At 39.9% G+C, this 21,575-nt stretch overlaps 1 protein-coding gene across 1 annotated transcript in view; it reads left to right on the forward strand.

Annotated features, from left to right (window-relative positions):
* The window catches only part of LOC145442483 (multicopper oxidase CueO-like), a 38,734-nt gene extending 22,786 nt beyond the window's left edge, over nucleotides 1-15,948 (forward strand). The window contains exons 14-15 of the mRNA XM_080320402.1: nucleotides 15,186-15,300; nucleotides 15,364-15,948. Of these exons, the coding sequence (XP_080176528.1) occupies nucleotides 15,186-15,300; nucleotides 15,364-15,466 (218 nt within the window). The 3' untranslated portion in view covers nucleotides 15,467-15,948. The remainder of the gene's footprint in view (nucleotides 1-15,185; nucleotides 15,301-15,363) is intronic.
* Nucleotides 15,949-21,575: the final 5,627 nt, after the last annotated feature.

Raw genomic sequence — 21,575 nt, forward strand, 5'->3', positions numbered from 1 at the left:
ATTGGTTCTTATGGGATCTCTGGTGATGTGCCATTGGTTCTTATGGGATCTCTGGTGATGTGCCGTTGTTTATTACGGTATCTCTGGTGATGTGTCATGTATTCTTACGGGATCTGTCGTGATTCGCCATGTGTTCTTATGGATGCGGTCGTGATTCGTACTTTCAGGCGTCTCTCGCGCGGTGTTGAATATGTACGAGTCACCAACAATAACCGCGCGGACGGAAACGTGGTTTGTTGTGAGGATTAAGCAGTGCGACCTATATTCCGAATGACCTGCGCGCTGAATTGTTTCACGACCAACCGCGTGCTACTATCGAATATTACACTAGACCAGTCAGTGCGAAATAGTTTGATCGTAAATTATGATATATGATGTCGTAGTTTAGTCGCGTCAAATGACCGATCGTGTTCTCTTTCCTCGCTATTGATTGCTACCTGAATAATACTTTCGGCTTATTCGCTGTTTCGCGCCTACAAAATAGTCTGCTGTTCACAGTCGTAACTTCATCGCGATAGCACAATTTTCACACCTCGATCAGTAGAACAACACCGCGCTAACCCAGTTGTCGAAACACATAGGTCATACATTTTACGTGAAATATTGTATTGTGGTATACAAATATGCAAACTATTCTTTCAATTCGACAAGTCTAGTTAACTGATCGATTTTCAATCTGCCGACACAGTTTTTAACACGAGTGAGTTGATATTTCTTCCCGGGTACGAGCGAGGCTTTGTTCCATTGATCCAAAACCACCTCGCCACTATCATCCTTCAATGTAAAACTGTATAATTTCAACTCCTTTCCGGCACCAGAATTGACCATCTTCTCCTCTCGAGAAACACAAGTAGCGGCGATCGAGACGTATTCATCTTTATTTCCGTATACCGATTCACAGGTCAATAATGGGTATTCTTCAGTCGTATGTCTCGATTTTCCATGTAGAGTTACTGACGAAGCCCGTCCCAGTAATACAGCAGGTTTTCCAGTAAATTTATCAATTTGAACCCAACCGGATTTGACCATGAGTTTTTTTCGTTTGGAGAATGCTTTCTCAATGACCCCGAACAATTCACGATTGAAACACGTGAAAGATATCTCTTCGTTATTGCCGTCGACGAATATACCTTTGAGATATTGACTAACGCTACCTCTTTTGGGTGATGAGACGAATTTGACGCCGACGTGAAAATTTGAAGTTGCTCCGACTTGCATAGTGTTGACGCTGTTCGATGTCATATCGTTTGATAAAGTGGGAGTCATCAGTGTAACTCACTACACAAATCAAGTTGAATCGTATTTGAATGTATTGATTCGACCCAACTCAAATCCTATTAACGCGATCTGTTGAATCGAACGTAACCTGAATATTACTGACGCCAACATTCACCCTCATCGGATCATTCACACATTCCACGCCGCTGTTTTAACACTTATAGAATCAATACCAACTATCTCTGACCCGATATTATTCAATCATTTTGGTAATTTACCAACTTTAAATCCATTCGCGGGATGTACTAAAGGTAAATCCAAATAATCCAGAATGAAATATTTGGACTTTGACATTGTGTGAATTGAAATAGGATTGACAAACATGACTACCAACTTTGATCCAGCTACATTTCAAACTCAAAAGAATTATTCCCAACATTAACAATTGTTAAAAATCTAGTTTCACTTACTTGATTATATCATTACAACTCACAAATTTGAATTAATTCATCCTGGTTGTATTCGTATGCTCTATCTTTTTATTCAATTGTAAAGGTTGTTACTATTCTGAAGACAAAGTATTTACTAATCGGCGCATATACGATTTGACTTGGACATATTATATTTTGAGTATACGAGATTTGAATGTCTGAACAATAACTGAGAATTAATTTATCACAGATAAATCCGTATATTACAGCGTTAAAGATATTGGGGTGTCAGCAACTCTGTACGGTCGTAATTACAACCACATTAACTAATCTACCCAGGCAACTCGTCATGATCATTCCTGAAATCAACACAAACACGACCACTGACTTGAGTTAACCGCGAAACACCATCAAGTTTTAAATCCGCTTGCAGCTGACGGATTATTCGAATGCATCGATGGGGAATATTATTGAACTCGTCGGTATTGTTACTTCAACAAATTACACCGACTGCGAAAGTTAATATCGAATGGTAAGACTTGATCACATATTTGTTGATCACAGACATGACGAAAAAAAAAACATTACCGAGATTTTATAAACTAGTCATATTACTCTACACATCTATCAATATCAAAATGCGAGTCATCCAATTTTTCTACTAAAGTAACATTGCACTTTCGGATTCGAATTCGGTATAGTCATACAAATTGTATTAAATCCAACATCAAAACAAAAGGATTTTTTTTTTTAGTTTATTGAAATCAAATCATTCGTCTTCAACTTGTGCTTTTCTAGATTACCCGCGACAATTCGTTTCGAGTGAGTTGTAGCCAAAGTCAAGATATCTTTGTGTCCACAGATATGGAAGATGAATATAGCTAACACAATCACGAATCGACGTTTCAGAGTATTTCACGGATGTAATAAACTTGTTAGTGTCACCTATCTAAAAGTACGCACGCGTTCGATTTCCATACCGACTGTTGCAATGTTTAGGATTCACTTACAATAACCACGGGTGAGTATTTAACATCAATGTCGTTACTGTCGGAATTTGCGACAGAGAATTGAAACATATGCACTTTACAGAGTGTGAAAAAATCACTTTGAGTATCGAGTACCGTTCGAAGCTAGCGATCAATTCCTAATCATTTCAGTAACTCCCCATTGTGCGTGCTAAATGTAAAATATCGCGAGGTTATGCACTCTAAGACTTTGATTATTGTAAAAGTAAATTGTGATATGTTTGTTAGATGCATCCAATTCAACTAGAAGTGTCTAGTATCCAACACTCGTAATATCAAAAAAGTACTTGCTACACTTTTATTTCTAAACGTGTTTTGCATTGTTGTTCATTTCTAGTATTGATTGAAATTGTTTTTGAACCCTCAAATAATAATTCCCGACATGAAACTAACCCGCCGAAAGTCGTTACCATCACAAAGAAACAATTTGCACGATGTTTACTAAATGTATCCTATAGTTAGGTGTACTGGAATTATTTGTAAAACACACACACACACACACACACACACACACACACACACACACACACACACACACACACACACACACACACACACACACACACACACACACACACACACACACACACACACACACACACACACACACACACACACACACACACACACACACACACACACACACACACACACACACACACACACACACACACACACACACACACACACACACACACACACACACACACACACACACACACACACACACACACACACACACACACACACACACACACACACACACACACACACATGATCAGAGAAATTGGAAATTTTTCCGTTGTCATTCGACAAAGTAAATGTCATCACAATACTCTGTCACTAAAAGACGTTACTTGGACGTGCTTGCATTCTAGACATAGTTCTGATTTACCCAACACAAGACCCAAGGACAACCCTAGTTTCAGCCGAACACAGATATCCAAAATATCACACACTTCGCTATTCCTAAAGCACAAACACACGATACAAAATAATACTTGTTGTGTTGTTGCGGCATCATCACTCAACAATATCACCCTCAATACAAATGATGTTTATGTGTAACATGCTATTGATTTGAACCACACCCACCTGACGGAAGAGGATTTACTCAATCTTTACAAAATGGATATTGACCAACATCACATCACCGGATTGTATCTGTTTCGCTGGATACGAGTTACGTTAGTTTAACAGTAAACAAATTTCACCCTCTTGGATTATGAACTCAATGCGTTAGCAGTCATTCAATATTTTGTTTGTGTCAACTAGTTACTTGGTATGTTACTCCACAACTCTTACAAAAGTACGAAGGATATTAACATCGCACTAAGTAATTACCTTTACTCGATATTCTCGCATTACGAAACTAAAGAATGGTTGGTTAGACTCTACAAACTGTTTCGATATCACAAGACCTTTATTGTCTGAATGGGTGTTCATGTGTCTTAAGAACCAAATAGTTCAACACAGCACTAGTACCAACAGAAACATCAGAGTTGTTTACACAAAAGTTTGTATGCGTGCAGTATGCGAATACCATGTGTAAGTCCAGCACAATTGTGGTATCCATCCGGGTTTAGTTAACACAATTTACGACACCGAGGTCACCTCATCTTTCGTAAGACAACCAAGGTTTCAGGATATGTCCGTGTCATAGCAATAAATCAGCTACTCCAACAACAGAGTACATATGTTTTCTAGCTACGGCGCTTACATCTTACACACAAATCAATCTACTTTGCTAACAAAAAGTGCTGGGTCATCAAGTGATTACCCTAACAACAAAACAGCTAAACGTACTATCATACAAAATGGCCGTTATAGTCACCAACGGTACATGGTACAAGTAACAAGTCTCGAGAATCCAGTTATTGAAAAAACATGAAAGTGTTTCTCCTGCGCCAAGTCGTTATGTTGACGAAAGCGTATATCGTAATATCATGATCGATTTGCATTCGTTGGTCACAAAATGTCATTACTCTAAATAATTATTTTTCACTCAAACACAAACGCATACTTGTCGCCAATCGTTTTTATCAAGCACGAGTTCAAGAAACCTGCTACGACATGAATTGTTATTTTTTTATGTTGTGTAAATAGGTAATAATTAATTTTAGTAACACTATATCAACATCATCTAGTTGCGCGAATAGATTTACACGTGGTCTTGTGGTTTTAATCGAAGTATACAGCACGGTCTAATGTAGAGTCATCTCTATTGTACAACAACTCGGTAATCGAAATGAATTAAAATTTAAACAACGATCTTGGTTCGTCGCACCAAAAATATGTTTACTATCACGATACTCTACACAGGCCGTGTAAATCCTTTTCACACTCGTAATAGTATACCAACAGCTACCGGCGACAACGTTTAACAATACCAACGACACTAAACATACGATACCTACCCAAGTAAAATTACCATTTTCACCCGGAGATCGGTCGTAACCCGAGTAGAAATACCATTATCCTTTGGAGATTTATCGTTTACCCAGTGTAACAAACCCCTTTTCCTTTCGTAATCTATTTTTCTCTGGGTAACAATCCTTTTTCACTTGGAAATATATTTTTTCTCTGGTTAACCCTTTTTCACTTGGAAATATATTTTTTCACTGGGTAACAAACCTTTTTCACTTGGAAATATATTTTTTCTCTTGGTAACAAACCTTTTTCACTTGGAAATATATTTTTTCTCTTGGTAACAAACCTTTTTCACTTGGAAATATATTTTTTCTCTTGGTAACAAACCCCTTTTCCTTTGGAAATCTATTTTTTCTCTGGGTAACAAACCTTTTTCACTTGGAAATATATTTTTTCTCTGGTTAACAAATCTTTTTCACTTGGAAATATATTTTTCCCGTTTACCTGAGTAAAAATATCATTTTCCTTTGGGGATCTGGCGTTTACCCAGTGTAACAATACATTTTCTCTTGGTCATCTAGCTTTTCCTAGAGTAACAAAACCATTTTCATTTTGAAATCTGACAAACACACCTGACAATTTGATATTTTTGTATATTGTTACAACGGATAGCGACAAAATATACACCAACAACAACTCCAATACATTTGTGTAATCGCATATTCACTTGTGCTGATGCAACCCATCAAAATCATCGGTTACCCACATGCAATGTGCTGTTGTACATCGACGTTTATGTTTTTGGAAAATTGGACAATAGGCTTCGATAGTTCTGTGATGTCCGGGTTCGTGCTTTGGATTTTCCAGAGTCAAAATGTCTGAATAAAACACCTCCTTGACGAAGGTTGGTATGTGGATAACGGTGTTCGGAAAACGGTTGGATTTATGTCACCCATCGCGATAACAATTCCAGGTCGAGTTTTCCCCCGCGTGTTTACTATATTGTGTCTTTATTGGTCATGTATGTCTCGACATTCAGTTTGAAATCGGAAACCCTGATAAAGTATGTAACCGGATCCGGATATCAACTCTGAATCGATAAACCAATGAACAATATTCAAAGTAAACAAACATGTTACACCCTGTGTTTCCACGAAAAAATACCATCCAGACATACGTCGCGCTTGTTTGCCCACATCAGTATACGCGTAAATGGAGGTGTGTGACATTGCATGCAATGTGTTGGTATACAAACATCGATCCACAGACATTATCATAGCCGGTAGTTTTGATGTAGATCGAATGTCATCACACCCGATAACAATACCAATAAGCCACATTGCAATGACTCTGAGTCAATCTGAAGCGTGACATACAGACACACAAACATGGAACCCTAACATGGGTTATTCGCACGACGGTGAAAGTGAACTGTACAACATATACCAATTGGGCGTTCACAGTCGAATATGCTGACCATGCACAATCATATACCCAGATTTTTGTTGGATCTGTACGAAACCGATAAATCGATACATTTCTGTTCCTTCTACGCCAATAATACAAGCGTCATTCCAATGCATCGCTCGAATGTAAGGTTCGTCGGGTGTAAAATCCATGTCAAATAACACCAAAGTGTGCCTGCCGTGTTTTATTATTTCCACCATCGCATCTTGTCTGTGTCGTAACACTATGGTGCGGGGAGTTGAAAAACGGTGGATTGTGAAACGGATTGACATGACCAACAGAATCGACGTCAATAGACTTGTGACGATGTCGTTTCAAAATGATACCAATTTCTTGTGGCGACGACCGTTTCGAAATGTCACCGGACGAGCTGGACCCTTACGATGATGTGTTTTATGATTGCGTGTGAAATCGCGAGGTAGTGTTCTATTGTGGTGTACGATTGCAATCTTCACAGAAACACACCTTATTGGATCACAGTATCAGTCCGAGATTTGCACGATATTTATCTGGAGTCGTTATGTGAGAGTAGTGACATCCATGTATCGTGTGAAAGACTGATCGCAATCATTTCGAGCACCAGTGATTCGATAGTTCACCTTGGTCAAACGCTCCAGCAGAAAACTTCGGTGTCGACAACACGATGGATATTGACCGATGTATCCAATTGGTCTGGGTGGTCTGTCCGGAGATAGGGCCATGACTATCTTGTAATGTTACAACACGATAACACCATCGAGTAAATCAGGGAACGGTGCCGAAATATCGATGTAATAGCGCGGACTAAGAGTCATTGCAATGTGGCTTATTGGTATGACATTGTTATCGGGTGTGATGACATTCGATCTACATCAAAACTACCGGCTATGATAATGTCTGTGGATCGATGTTTGTATACCAGCACATTGCATGCAATGTCAAACACCTCCATTTACGCGTATACTGATGTGGGCAAACAAGCGCGACGTATGTCTGGATGGTATTTTTTCGTGGAAACACAGGGTGTAACATGTTTGTTTACTTTGAATATTGTTCATTGGTTTATCGATTCAGAGTTGATATCCGGATCCGGTTACATACTTTATCAGGGTTTCCGATTTCAAACTGAATGTCGAGACATACATGACCAATAAAGACACAATATAGTAAACACGCGGGGGAAAACTCGACCTGGAATTGTTATCGCGATGGGTGACATAAATCCAACCGTTTTCCGAACACCGTTATCCACATACCAACCATCGTCAAGGAGGTGTTTTATTCAGACATTTTGACTCTGGAAAATCCAAAGCACGAACCCGGACATCACAGAACTATCGAAGCCTATTGTCCAATTTTCCAAAAACATAAACGTCGATGTACAACAGCACATTGCATGTGGGTAACCGATGATTTTGATGAGTTGCATCAGCACAAGTGAATATGCGATTACACAAATGTATTGGAGTTGTTGTTGGTGTATATTTTGTCGCTATCCGTTGTAACAATATACAAAAATATCAAATTGTCAGGTGTGTTTGTCAGATTTCAAAATGAAAATGGTTTTGTTACTCTAGGAAAAGCTAGATGACCAAGAGAAAATGTATTGTTACACTGGGTAAACGCCAGATCCCCAAAGGAAAATGATATTTTTACTCAGGTAAACGGGAAAAATATATTTCCAAGTGAAAAAGATTTGTTAACCAGAGAAAAAATATATTTCCAAGTGAAAAAGGTTTGTTACCCAGAGAAAAAATAGATTTCCAAAGGAAAAGGGGTTTGTTACCAAGAGAAAAAATATATTTCCAAGTGAAAAAGGTTTGTTACCAAGAGAAAAAATATATTTCCAAGTGAAAAAGGTTTGTTACCAAGAGAAAAAATATATTTCCAAGTGAAAAAGGTTTGTTACCCAGTGAAAAAATATATTTCCAAGTGAAAAAGGGTTAACCAGAGAAAAAATATATTTCCAAGTGAAAAAGGATTGTTACCCAGAGAAAAATAGATTACGAAAGGAAAAGGGGTTTGTTACACTGGGTAAACGATAAATCTCCAAAGGATAATGGTATTTCTACTCGGGTTACGACCGATCTCCGGGTGAAAATGGTAATTTTACTTGGGTAGGTATCGTATGTTTAGTGTCGTTGGTATTGTTAAACGTTGTCGCCGGTAGCTGTTGGTATACTATTACGAGTGTGAAAAGGATTTACACGGCCTGTGTAGAGTATCGTGATAGTAAACATATTTTTGGTGCGACGAACCAAGATCGTTGTTTAAATTTTAATTCATTTCGATTACCGAGTTGTTGTACAATAGAGATGACTCTACATTAGACCGTGCTGTATACTTCGATTAAAACCACAAGACCACGTGTAAATCTATTCGCGCAACTAGATGATGTTGATATAGTGTTACTAAAATTAATTATTACCTATTTACACAACATAAAAAAATAACAATTCATGTCGTAGCAGGTTTCTTGAACTCGTGCTTGATAAAAACGATTGGCGACAAGTATGCGTTTGTGTTTGAGTGAAAAATAATTATTTAGAGTAATGACATTTTGTGACCAACGAATGCAAATCGATCATGATATTACGATATACGCTTTCGTCAACATAACGACTTGGCGCAGGAGAAACACTTTCATGTTTTTTCAATAACTGGATTCTCGAGACTTGTTACTTGTACCATGTACCGTTGGTGACTATAACGGCCATTTTGTATGATAGTACGTTTAGCTGTTTTGTTGTTAGGGTAATCACTTGATGACCCAGCACTTTTTGTTAGCAAAGTAGATTGATTTGTGTGTAAGATGTAAGCGCCGTAGCTAGAAAACATATGTACTCTGTTGTTGGAGTAGCTGATTTATTGCTATGACACGGACATATCCTGAAACCTTGGTTGGTTTGTTGTCTTACGAAAGATGAGGTGACCTCGGTGTCGTAAATTGTGTTAACTAAACCCGGATGGATACCACAATTGTGCTGGACTTACACATGGTATTCGCATACTGCACGCATACAAACTTTTGTGTAAACAACTCTGATGTTTCTGTTGGTACTAGTGCTGTGTTGAACTATTTGGTTCTTAAGACACATGAACACCCATTCAGACAATAAAGGTCTTGTGATATCGAAACAGTTTGTAGAGTCTAACCAACCATTCTTTAGTTTCGTAATGCGAGAATATCGAGTAAAGGTAATTACTTAGTGCGATGTTAATATCCTTCGTACTTTTGTAAGAGTTGTGGAGTAACATACCAAGTAACTAGTTGACACAAACAAAATATTGAATGACTGCTAACGCATTGAGTTCATAATCCAAGAGGGTGAAATTTGTTTACTGTTAAACTAACATAACTCGTATCCAGCGAAACAGATACAATCCGGTGATGTGTTGTTGGTCAATATCCATTTTGTAAAGATTGAGTAAATCCTCTTCCGTCAGGTGGGTGTGGTTCAAATCAATAGCATGTTACACATAAACATCATTTGTATTGAGGGTGATATTGTTGAGTGATGATGCCGCAACAACACAACAAGTATTATTTTGTATCGTGTGTTTGTGCTTTAGGAATAGCGAAGTGTGTGATATTTTGGATATCTGTGTTCGGCTGAAACTAGGGTTGTACTTGGGTCTTGTGTTGGGTAAATCAGAACTATGTCTAGAATGCAAGCACGTCCAAGTAACGTCTTTTAGTGACAGAGTATTGTGATGACATTTACTTTGTCGAATGACAACGGAAAAATTTCCAATTTCTCTGATCGTGTGTGTGTGTGTGTGTGTGTGTGTGTGTGTGTGTGTGTGTGTGTGTGTGTGTGTGTGTGTGTGTGTGTGTGTGTGTGTGTGTGTGTGTGTGTGTGTGTGTGTGTGTGTGTGTGTGTTTTACAAATAATTCCAGTACACCTAACTATAGGATACATTTAGTAAACATCGTGCAAATTGTTTCTTTGTGATGGTAACGACTTTCGGCGGGTTAGTTTCATGTCGGGAATTATTATTTGAGGGTTCAAAAACAATTTCAATCAATACTAGAAATGAACAACAATGCAAAACACGTTTAGCAAATAACAGTGTAGCAAGTACTTTTTTGATATTACGAGTGTTGGATACTAGACACTTCTAGTTGAATTGGATGCATCTAACAAACATATCACAATTTACTTTTACAATAATCAAAGTCTTAGAGTGCATAACCTCGCGATATTTTACATTTAGCACGCACAATGGGGAGTTACTGAAATGATTAAGAATTGATCGCTAGCTTCGAACGGTACTCGATACTCAAAGTGATTTTTTCACACTCTGTAAAGTGCATATGTTTCAATTCTCTGTCGCAAATTCCGACAGTAACGACATTGATGTTAAATACTCACCCGTGGTTATTGTAAGTGAATCCTAAACATTGCAACAGTCGGTATGGAAATCGAACGCGTGCGTACTTTTAGATAGGTGACACTAACAAGTTTATTACATCCGTGAAATACTCTGAAACGTCGATTCGTGATTGTGTTAGCTATATTCATCTTCCATATCTGTGGACACAAATATATCTTGACTTTGGTTACAACTCACTCGAAACGAATTGTCGCGGGTAATCTAGAAAAGCACAAGTTGAAGACGAATGATTTGATTTCAATAAACTAAAAAAAAAATTCCTTTTGTTTTGATGTTGGATTTAATACAATTTGTATGACTATACCGAATTCGAATCCGAAAGTGCAATGTTACTTTAGTAGAAAAATTGGATGACTCGCATTTTGATATTGATAGATGTGTAGAGTAATATGACTAGTTTATAAAATCTCGGTAATGTTTTTTTTTCGTCATGTCTGTGATCAACAAATATGTGATCAAGTCTTACCATTCGATATTAACTTTCGCAGTCGGTGTAATTTGTTGAAGTAACAATACCGACGAGTTCAATAATATTCCCCATCGATGCATTCGAATAATCCGTCAGCTGCAAGCGGATTTAAAACTTGATGGTGTTTCGCGGTTAACTCAAGTCAGTGGTCGTGTTTGTGTTGATTTCAGGAATGATCATGACGAGTTGCCTGGGTAGATTAGTTAATGTGGTTGTAACTACGACCGTACAGAGTTGCTGACACCCCAATATCTTTTACGCTGTAATATACGGATTTATTTGTGATAAATTAATTCTCAGTTATTGTTCAGACATTCAAATCTCGTATACTCAAAATATAATATGTCCAAGTCAAATCGTATATGCGCCGAGTTATTGTTCAGACATTCAAATCTCGTATACTCAAAATATAATATGTCCAAGTCAAATCGTATATGCGCCGATTAGTAAATACTTTGTCTTCAGAATAGTAACAACCTTTACAATTGAATAAAAAGATAGAGCATACGAATACAACCAGGATGAATTAATTCAAATTTGTGAGTTGTAATGATATAATCAAGTAAGTGAAACTAGATTTTTAACAATTGTTAATGTTGTGAATAATTCTTTTGAGTTTGAAATGTAGCTGGATCAAAGTTGGTAGTCATGTTTGTCAATCCTATTTCAATTCACACAATGTCAAAGTCCAAATATTTCATTCTGGATTATTTGGATTTACCTTTAGTACATCCCGCGAATGGATTTAAAGTTGGTAAATTACCAAAATGATTGAATAATATCGGGTCAGAGATAGTTGGTATTGATTCTATAAGTGTTAAAACAGCGGCGTGGAATGTGTGAATGATCCGATGAGGGTGAATGTTGGCGTCAGTAATATTCAGGTTACGTTCGATTCAACAGATCGCGTTAATAGGATTTGAGTTGGGTCGAATCAATACATTCAAATACGATTCAACTTGATTTGTGTAGTGAGTTACACTGATGACTCCCACTTTATCAAACGATATGACATCGAACAGCGTCAACACTATGCAAGTCGGAGCAACTTCAAATTTTCACGTCGGCGTCAAATTCGTCTCATCACCCAAAAGAGGTAGCGTTAGTCAATATCTCAAAGGTATATTCGTCGACGGCAATAACGAAGAGATATCTTTCACGTGTTTCAATCGTGAATTGTTCGGGGTCATTGAGAAAGCATTCTCCAAACGAAAAAAACTCATGGTCAAATCCGGTTGGGTTCAAATTGATAAATTTACTGGAAAACCTGCTGTATTACTGGGACGGGCTTCGTCAGTAACTCTACATGGAAAATCGAGACATACGACTGAAGAATACCCATTATTGACCTGTGAATCGGTATACGGAAATAAAGATGAATACGTCTCGATCGCCGTTACTTGTGTTTCTCGAGAGGAGAAGATGGTCAATTCTGGTGCCGGAAAGGAGTTGAAATTATACAGTTTTACATTGAAGGATGATACTGGCGAGGTGGTTTTGGATCAATGGAACAAAGCCTCGCTCGTACCCGGGAAGAAATATCAACTCACTCGTGTTAAAAACTGTGTCGGCAGATTGAAAATCGATCAGTTAACTAGACTTGTCGAATTGAAAGAATAGTTTGCATATTTGTATACCACAATACAATATTTCACGTAAAATGTATGACCTATGTGTTTCGACAACTGGGTTAGCGCAGTGTTGTTCTACTGATCGAGGTGTGAAAATTGTGCTATCGCGATGAAGTTACGACTGTGAACAGCAGACTATTTTGTAGGCGCGAAACAGCGAATAAGCCGAAAGTATTATTCAGGTAGCAATCAATAGCGAGGAAAGAGAACACGATCGGTCATTTGACGCGACTAAACTACGACATCATATATCATAATTTACGATCAAACTATTTCGCACTGACTGGTCTAGTGTAATATTCGATAGTAGCACGCGGTTGGTCGTGAAACAATTCAGCGCGCAGGTCATTCGGAATATAGGTCGCACTGCTTAATCCTCACAACAAACCACGTTTCCGTCCGCGCGGTTATTGTTGGTGACTCGTACATATTCAACACCGCGCGAGAGACGCCTGAAAGTACGAATCACGACCGCGAATCACGACAGATCCCGTAAGAATACATGACACATCACCAGAGATACCATAAGAAACAACGGCACATCACCAGAGATCCTATAAGAACCAATGGCACATCACCAGAGATCCCATAAGAACCAATGACACATCACCAGAGAACCCCTAAGAACCATTGGCACATCACGAGCGATAGGGGGTCTGAAAGGGTACCATCACCAACACGAGTTTTCATGGCACATCACCGACGCAGCCTATACCCGAAAGGGTACCATCACCAGAGATCCCATAAGAACACATGGCACATCACGAGCGGAAGGGGGGTCAAAAGGGTACCATCACCAACACGAGTTTCCAGGCACATCACCAGCGCACCCATAAGAACCCCACGCTAGTTCGCGAGCGATCTATATAACTACTCACGTCGCCGTATTTTAATTACTTACCTTTGTACCTAGAGTATTTTTTGAATTTCTTTCCTTATCACGACCGAATTAGATAACCCGTATTTGCAGAACCATTAGCCCTCATGCGTTCGTCACGCAGATGCATCATGCAATGTTGTATTCGTCACTGGCCAGTAGGGATGGTGTGAACGTGAGGTTCACGTTCGCGTTCTGTGTGTGAACCTCGGAAATCTAGAGGTTCGCGTTCACAACAGAACCTTGGTAGGTTCTGCACTGTGAACCTTTTTCATATATTGCAATTTTCACTTCATTATAACATCATTGGTTCAAATGTATTGCATTTCAACTGCGGGCCCCTCTGTGCGTGGCGCTGGCAGCATTAAAAATCAACACTAAACGAGCATGCACCTTGACAATCTCAAAAGTTTTACTTGCTTTGTTACAAAAGTTTGCTCGAAGTATCCAGTTTTCCGTTTGTGAATATTTAGTGACTCTCTGCTGTGAGCTTGACCCGCAATCACACAACATCACGAGCGAAATACGTATAGTCAGCGAAGGATGCTTAATGCTTATTCAACCAATCAATAAGATTGATATCGTTTTCTGATGTAAAAATTCAAGAAGGCGTACGGGTCATCTGAACTTCATATCTTTACTGCATCATTAAAACCAAATCCGTGCGATTGAGGAGTTGGCCACTGTTGGATAACTTCTTAATGAGGTAATATCGGTAGCAAGTATAGAACACCATTTTACACTCTGATCAATATCAATGTAGCAATACTCAGACCCCGAATACGTTGTCCGGTTTGGCCTAGACCGATATGGGTTACCGAATACGTTGTCCGGTTTGGCCTAGACCGATATGGGTTAAGCGTATATTCCCTGGTAAGTCCTCGTCGAAATTGTTGGCAAAGCGACAAAAGATATTGATTTTATGGTAGTATTATATCCTTTGATTGCCTCAGTTGATACATTTAGCGACGTTTAAAACGCCAACATGCATTTCAGAATTGTTATGTGGCCCAAGTCGTCGCTAGGTATCGTGTACATTAATATAGGCTATCACTCCATTGAAAGATAGGGTTGGAATTAGCAATATGACGTCACGTGACGTCTTGAGGTTCACGTTCGTGTTCACACAGAACCTTTTAAACAGGTTCGCGTTCACACGAACCTGAACCTTTCAGAGGTTCACACCATACCTACTGGCCAGAATACAATTCGGGAATATTTTAGCCCATCTCATATGTTCTAGATTCCTCGATGCCTGTTGCAGCACAACATCGCTGTATGTCATTGCGTTTTAAATACATCCCACACAATTTGCAGGGGTTGACATTGGCGACGCGAATATACTGTCCGCGGGGGCTCCACCAGGATCATGTAAAAAATGTGATTGGAACCGATTCGTTGAAATGCCACCAGAATGCATGCGAGCTGTCCGGTAAGCTTTGGAAAACGTCGGCAATTGTAGTCACCTTGTATTCGTGCATTCGATTCATTCCAGATCCTCGAAAATATCGCCGGACGTGATAATGAATCTCCTGTTTACGTTGCTTATGGCATTGCAGAACGCCAATGAACCGGCGAACGAAGAGCTTCTGAATTAACGGTGTTATGTTCGAGCAAAGAAGCCGATGACTATACGATACGCATTCTATTAACTCCCAGTACCAGACATTGGCGAAGCTCCCATGACAATTACCATTGATACAAAATCCATCATACCGGAGAGTACATACGTAGTTATTCATTTTGTGAATTATATTCCCTCTTGGACAGCGCACTGTTCGGATTGTGAGCATGATCGAGTCCGAGCTGCATGGGTGCGGAACATGCAATCGAATGATCCATAAACACTTATACGCAAGTTTCGTGGAATGGCCCTTATCCTACGATGTCATTATCTAATCTTTGTTTAAAGCCAGGGATTCAGACTTGCTACAAATTACTTTCGCGAAACTATGACAATCGTATATCGTGTTCATATTTATTTGTTCATATCTCATGTACGTCGTATATCTCAATACCCCAATTGACTTGATGGAAACTTGTGCGTAAGAAATGGCAGCGTAAATTCCATGTAAAAGGTAAGAGCGGGGCCTACGATATTTAAGTATCGATATTCAAGTATTTAAGTATCGTAGGCCCCGGTAAGAGGTATAATAATTGTAAAAACCCGGCCTACAGATGCTACCGTTTAGTAATCGCTACCATAAACATTCGAAATCTGTTCTTGCGCCGACGCGCTGGGCGACTCCTTAAAATATCCTATCATCCCATCCGCTTATTTTTGAATCAGTAAGATGTGGCGCATTGGGAGTCGTGTTATCCCCATGATATGCTACGTGACCCCTGACGGATCGCATTAGTAACTCGCGGTAATTATATGCTGTCTCAACGCTGATAGGTATACTGCGGCGGGCGTGACGACCAGTATTATTAATCAAACTTAGTAATGTAGCACATGAATATAGTAACGCACTACTCGAACAAGTATCCGTCTCTTCTGTGTGAGATTATGAGTCAGGGATATGCCAAACACCCGATAAACATCGACTAGCCTATATGTATTCCCTGTAAACATGCTTAAACCATCGTTTGTGAGGTAGTTTGGCCTACGGCGCTAAGCATGCTAGCAATACAGGTAAAAGCAAACAATATCATCCTGCAGAAACTTGCGATTGTATGGCGATATAATTTTCGAAACACGCCAATTGAACGATTGAAACGTTTGAAGGCAGGTATTTGGATGAAAATAATACCATGCATGACATTATATAGCACACTTGACCTTATCCATCCATCCATCGTTGATAAGATAACGGGAAAGAGTGACGTAAGAACGAATTTAAAAAACTCCAACAACATAGATGTGAGCCTGTTGAGAAATCAGCAGGTGATATTTCCGATATCAGCAATAAACTGCGATGAGTCGCACGCCTGTTTTAAGGGTATCCGGCCAATGAACATTACCGAGAATGGCCAATGTCAAGAATATAGCTTACTGGGACTGACGTTGTCGAGAAATTTATACCTGAGCATCGATACCGAATGTGGCAACGCCGTGATGCACTCACACGGCATGTGCATATATGCATAACATGCCTGCATTGCATATATTGCATTCTCGGTGATGTCCATTCTCTGTGGTTTCCATTCTCGGTAATGTCCATTCTCGGTGGTGTCCATTCTCGGTAATGGCATTCTCGGTATTGGTTTTCTCGGTATTGATCGGACACCAATATTGCTAACGAAAAGCTTTATAAAATGTCGTATGTCTAAAGAGTTGGAAGTCGCTGATTATAATCCGCAATACCGTAACTTGAATTATCCGGGACAGTGAGATAACACGAATATTTCGTTTTTCATCAAATGATTTATTTACCTATCTGTATCTGATGAAATTATGAAACTTTATATTCGATCTATTGCAACACTAACTATTTGGTGAACGACAGACGTGGCGTTAATGTATTGACACTTCATAAAACCCTGTCTTTCATCTGATGAATATTTTGATGCTTTTGCCACGCCATTTTGAAAGACACAACCAATATTGGAGGGAAGGGTATGAGTTTATACTGTTTTATCAACTGAGCCATGTTGATTATATGAACCATTTATGCGGATGATGGCGAGTGCTTTGTTAGTGAATAGAGTTAATATTACCCCGAAAGATGTTACAAGAAAACAGAACCCGCCACACCCTTGGGATATATCACCATTAGGATTGATGTAATTTGCTAATTTATATGACGTTGAATAGGAGTGAGAGTTGAATTTTGTACTGAAAAGTACCGATGACCTGATTTCCACCCTATACGCCAGGAGTCGTCAACGTGCGGCCCATGTCATGTTTTACGGCTCGCGATGTGATTTAAGATTTATGAAGAACGCTTAAAGAGCACCTTGGAGGTACAGAACTTCAATATACAAGTGAACAGTATATTCACATTCATATTGAAATGAACCCGAATATTTTCGGCTGGCACTCGTCAGGGGTAATCGTCAGCGACTAGTAGAGAATGGAAAAGAACATCGTACATCAACAATCGTATCACAAAATATGACGTCACCAGCATGAAATTTAGAATATGAGAGCGTTCACACTTTCATGTGTGTGCCTTGTACTCGACTTTTGTCAAAATACACCAGCCAAGGCTGTGTCAACTAAATGAGCTCGTGTACCATCTAAAAATAGTACATTGAACGTTCTCGTATTCGAAATTTCATTCTGGTGTCAGCCGAAAATATTCGGGTTCAATCAAATATGAATATACTATTCAATTGTATATTGAAGAACGTTTAGTAAAGCATTTTGAATTGCTGAAATTGATTGTGGTTGAAAATGTTGTTGTTCTTTGTAGGGATGGTGTGAACGCGAGGTTCACGTTCGCGTTCTGTGTGTGAACCTCGGAAATTTAGAGGTTCGCGTTCACAACAGAACCTTGGTAGGTTCTGCACTGTGAACCTTTTTGGTAAATAGTAATTTGGACTTCACTATAAGATCTTTGGTTAAAATATATTGCATTTCAACTGCGGGTCACTCTATGCATGGCGCTGGCAGCATAAAAAATCAACACTAAATGAGCATGAACCTTGACAACATTAAAAGTTTTACTTGCTTTATTGTTGCAAAAAATTTCTCGAAATATCCAGCTTTCCGTTTGTAAATATTTAGTGACTCTCTGCTGTGAGCTTGACCCGCAACAACACAACATCACGAGCGATGTACGTAGTCAGCGAATGATGCTTACTCAACCAATCAATGACATTGATATCGTTTTCTGATGTAAAAAATCGAGCGGGCGTACTGGGTCAATCTTGTCTTCATATCCTTACTGTATCATTAAAACCAAATCCGTGCGATTAAGGTGCTGGCTACTGCTATATAACTTGTTGTTTATGGTATCGGTAGCGAGTATAGAAACCCGTTTTACACTCTGCTCAATATCAATGTAGCAATACTCAGACTCCGAACATATTGTCCGGTCTGTCAAAGACCGTTAAGGCGTAAGCTTATATTCCCTGGTAAGTCCTCGTCGAAATTGTTGGCAAAGCGACGGAATGTATTGATTTTATGAGATTATCATATGCCTTCATAACCGCGGTTGATACAGTTAGCGACGTTTAAAACGCCAATATGTACTTCAGCAATGTGACATTATGTGGCCTGAGTCTTCGCTAGGTATCGTGTACATTAATATAGGCTATCACTTCATTGAAAGATGTGGTTGGAATTAGCAATAAGACGTCACGAGGTTCACGTTCGTGTTCACACAGAACCTTTCAAAAAGGTTCGCGTTCACACGAACCCGAACCTTTCAGAGGTTCACACCATCCCTAGTTCTTTGTTCAAAATAAGCTATGCTCAGGTGCCCAGCATCACTATTCCTCACTAGCTGATATGGCTTTGGCGATGGTAATAGCACTTCATGGAGGAAGACCTATGCATTAGGGATTGCGCGAGCTAGTGCGGAGCGGATCGACAAATTTTCTGGCCCGACTCCAATCCGGTTGTTCAATCCGGCTCCGGCCGTATCAGGAAAAGTACTGATCCGGCTCCAATCCGGCTCCGGCCAAAAATAAAAAAGTCCGGCCGGAAATCCGGCCCTACACGGTACGGGGTTCCGTGAATTTATAAATGTGCCTTTTTTATCTTCGCACTGGCTTGGCGGTTACTTGCGTGTTGCAGATTGGTAGTTATTTAGTTATAAAAGTCATGCTTATCCATAAAGATTCTGGCGTATCAAAAAAGTAGTGATCCGGCTCCGGCCGTAACAGAAAAAGTACTGATCCGGCTCCGACCCGGTCCGGACAAAATTGAAAAAATCCGGCCGGATATCCAATCCGGCCCCGGTCCATGCTCCGCACTAGCGCGAATGCGAGGCTGAGACGTTCGAAGGGCTGATTTGCTGACACTACCTGCACTGTGAAGTCATGGTACGTTTCTATGACATAAACTCATAGAGAATGTCAAATTCTTGTCTCGTACGAAGTGAGACATGCGAGTCATGCCGGGGTGACAGAGTGAAATGTGCAGATCGCGCAATTGATGTTTTCACATGTATCCTCAAAAGGCGCGTCAGAACGTCGGGCCGACATTTCGCACGCCGGGCCGATGAATGACAGTATAGCTGAAGGTCATTAGCTCCAATCGCCAACGAGCGATTTTGTCGCTTTTGATTTTGCTGGTGTGTCGATTGTCGAACATGGAGTAGACACTTTTCTGGTCAGTGACCAATGTAAAATGCCGCCCGGGGAGCAAATGCCTCCACTTCCATAGCAATTTGGCCACAGCATATGCTTCCTTTTCGACAGCCGAATGTCGTCAGTTTTTACTGTGAAGAGCATAGATTCATTGATGGGTCGTAACGCGGCGTTGGCCAGGTTTTGTTTAATGAGATCCAATTGCTTTGCGAGAATCGTTGTCTAAAGGAATCGTGGCTTTGAACAGCGGTCCGATTTTAGTCGATTAATATGTGATCCATCTACCGTAGTAGGCGAACAACTCTATCATCCTCTTCAACTGCCGTTTAGATGCCGGATATGGCAGATTTAGGAGTGGTTTCACTTTCTCATGATCAGGCTGAACAGACTGGTGGTGTCCGACCTTGTACCCGAGAATCGCTATTTCGGACTTGGCAAGTTGCGTCTTAGCTTCGTTGATAGATAAGATTGGCGTGTGAAGCAGCTTTCATGAAGGCCTTGAAATTGTGATCAGCCCGAATCCACCCCAGCGATCGTGATATCCTCCAGATACGGAAAACAGCCTTTCAGGTGTAATCGATTGTTCGTTGAAACTCAGGTACAACATTTCTCAGACCAAAAAGAAATCGCAGACCACCGAAACAACTCGCTTCCTGACTGGCAGGCAGTAAATTCTCGGTCACGCGGATCCAGTTCGAGTTGATGATAGGCCGATTTCAGGTCAACTGTTGTGAATACCTTATACTGAGTAAGCTTATTAAAAATATCCTCGATGCGTGACAGAGGATAAGCGTCCAGTTGAGTGAAACGGTTAATTGTCCTGCTGTAATCAATGACCATTCGTAGTTTGGTAGAGTGCTCGTTTTTGACAACGAGTACCTGAGCTTTCCAAGGCGAATTACTTGGCTCGATAAAATTGTCAGCAAGTAGACGTTGCGTTTCTTTTGCGATGAAAGCGAAATCTGCTCGCGAATATTGTTATGTTCGTGCATTTTACGTTGGTATCGTTTGTCTCATTTGTCTAGGACAGGGGTCACCAACCTTTTTGCAACCAAGGGCTACTTTTGGGTACTGATTGAAGCGACGGGCTACCACCCGTGTCAGACACAATTTCCGCTTTGATATTCATAGCATTGGGCAGGTATCGCATAGCGGTAAGACTTTTAAGAGATTCTTTCAAATCAAAACATCTCATTTCAACCAGCTAGCCACCAAGACTTTTTAAGAAATCACGAATTACTTCGCACCGTGTTTATATATAAATTATTTAACAACTGTAAGCTCAGATTTGAAAATATATCACGTCACACGTTCGACTGGACATCGTGCTATCTGTTTCTAAACCAGTCAGTGGGAGGCCTGGCATTGCATGCTATCAACTAGTGCGCTGTACTCTTGTACTGCAACTCTGAGGGAGTGTTCCAGATGTGCATTAGTGAGGCGTGTTCAGTGTTCTGTGTTTGTTATTTGATGAATGTCGTGTCCGCAAAGGCTGATACACAACGA

This window comes from Botryllus schlosseri, chromosome 7 (genome assembly GCF_051294905.1).
Source record: "Botryllus schlosseri isolate E-star chromosome 7, Bs_hap1, whole genome shotgun sequence".
In the NCBI taxonomy this organism is placed as follows: Eukaryota; Metazoa; Chordata; class Ascidiacea; order Stolidobranchia; family Styelidae; genus Botryllus; species Botryllus schlosseri.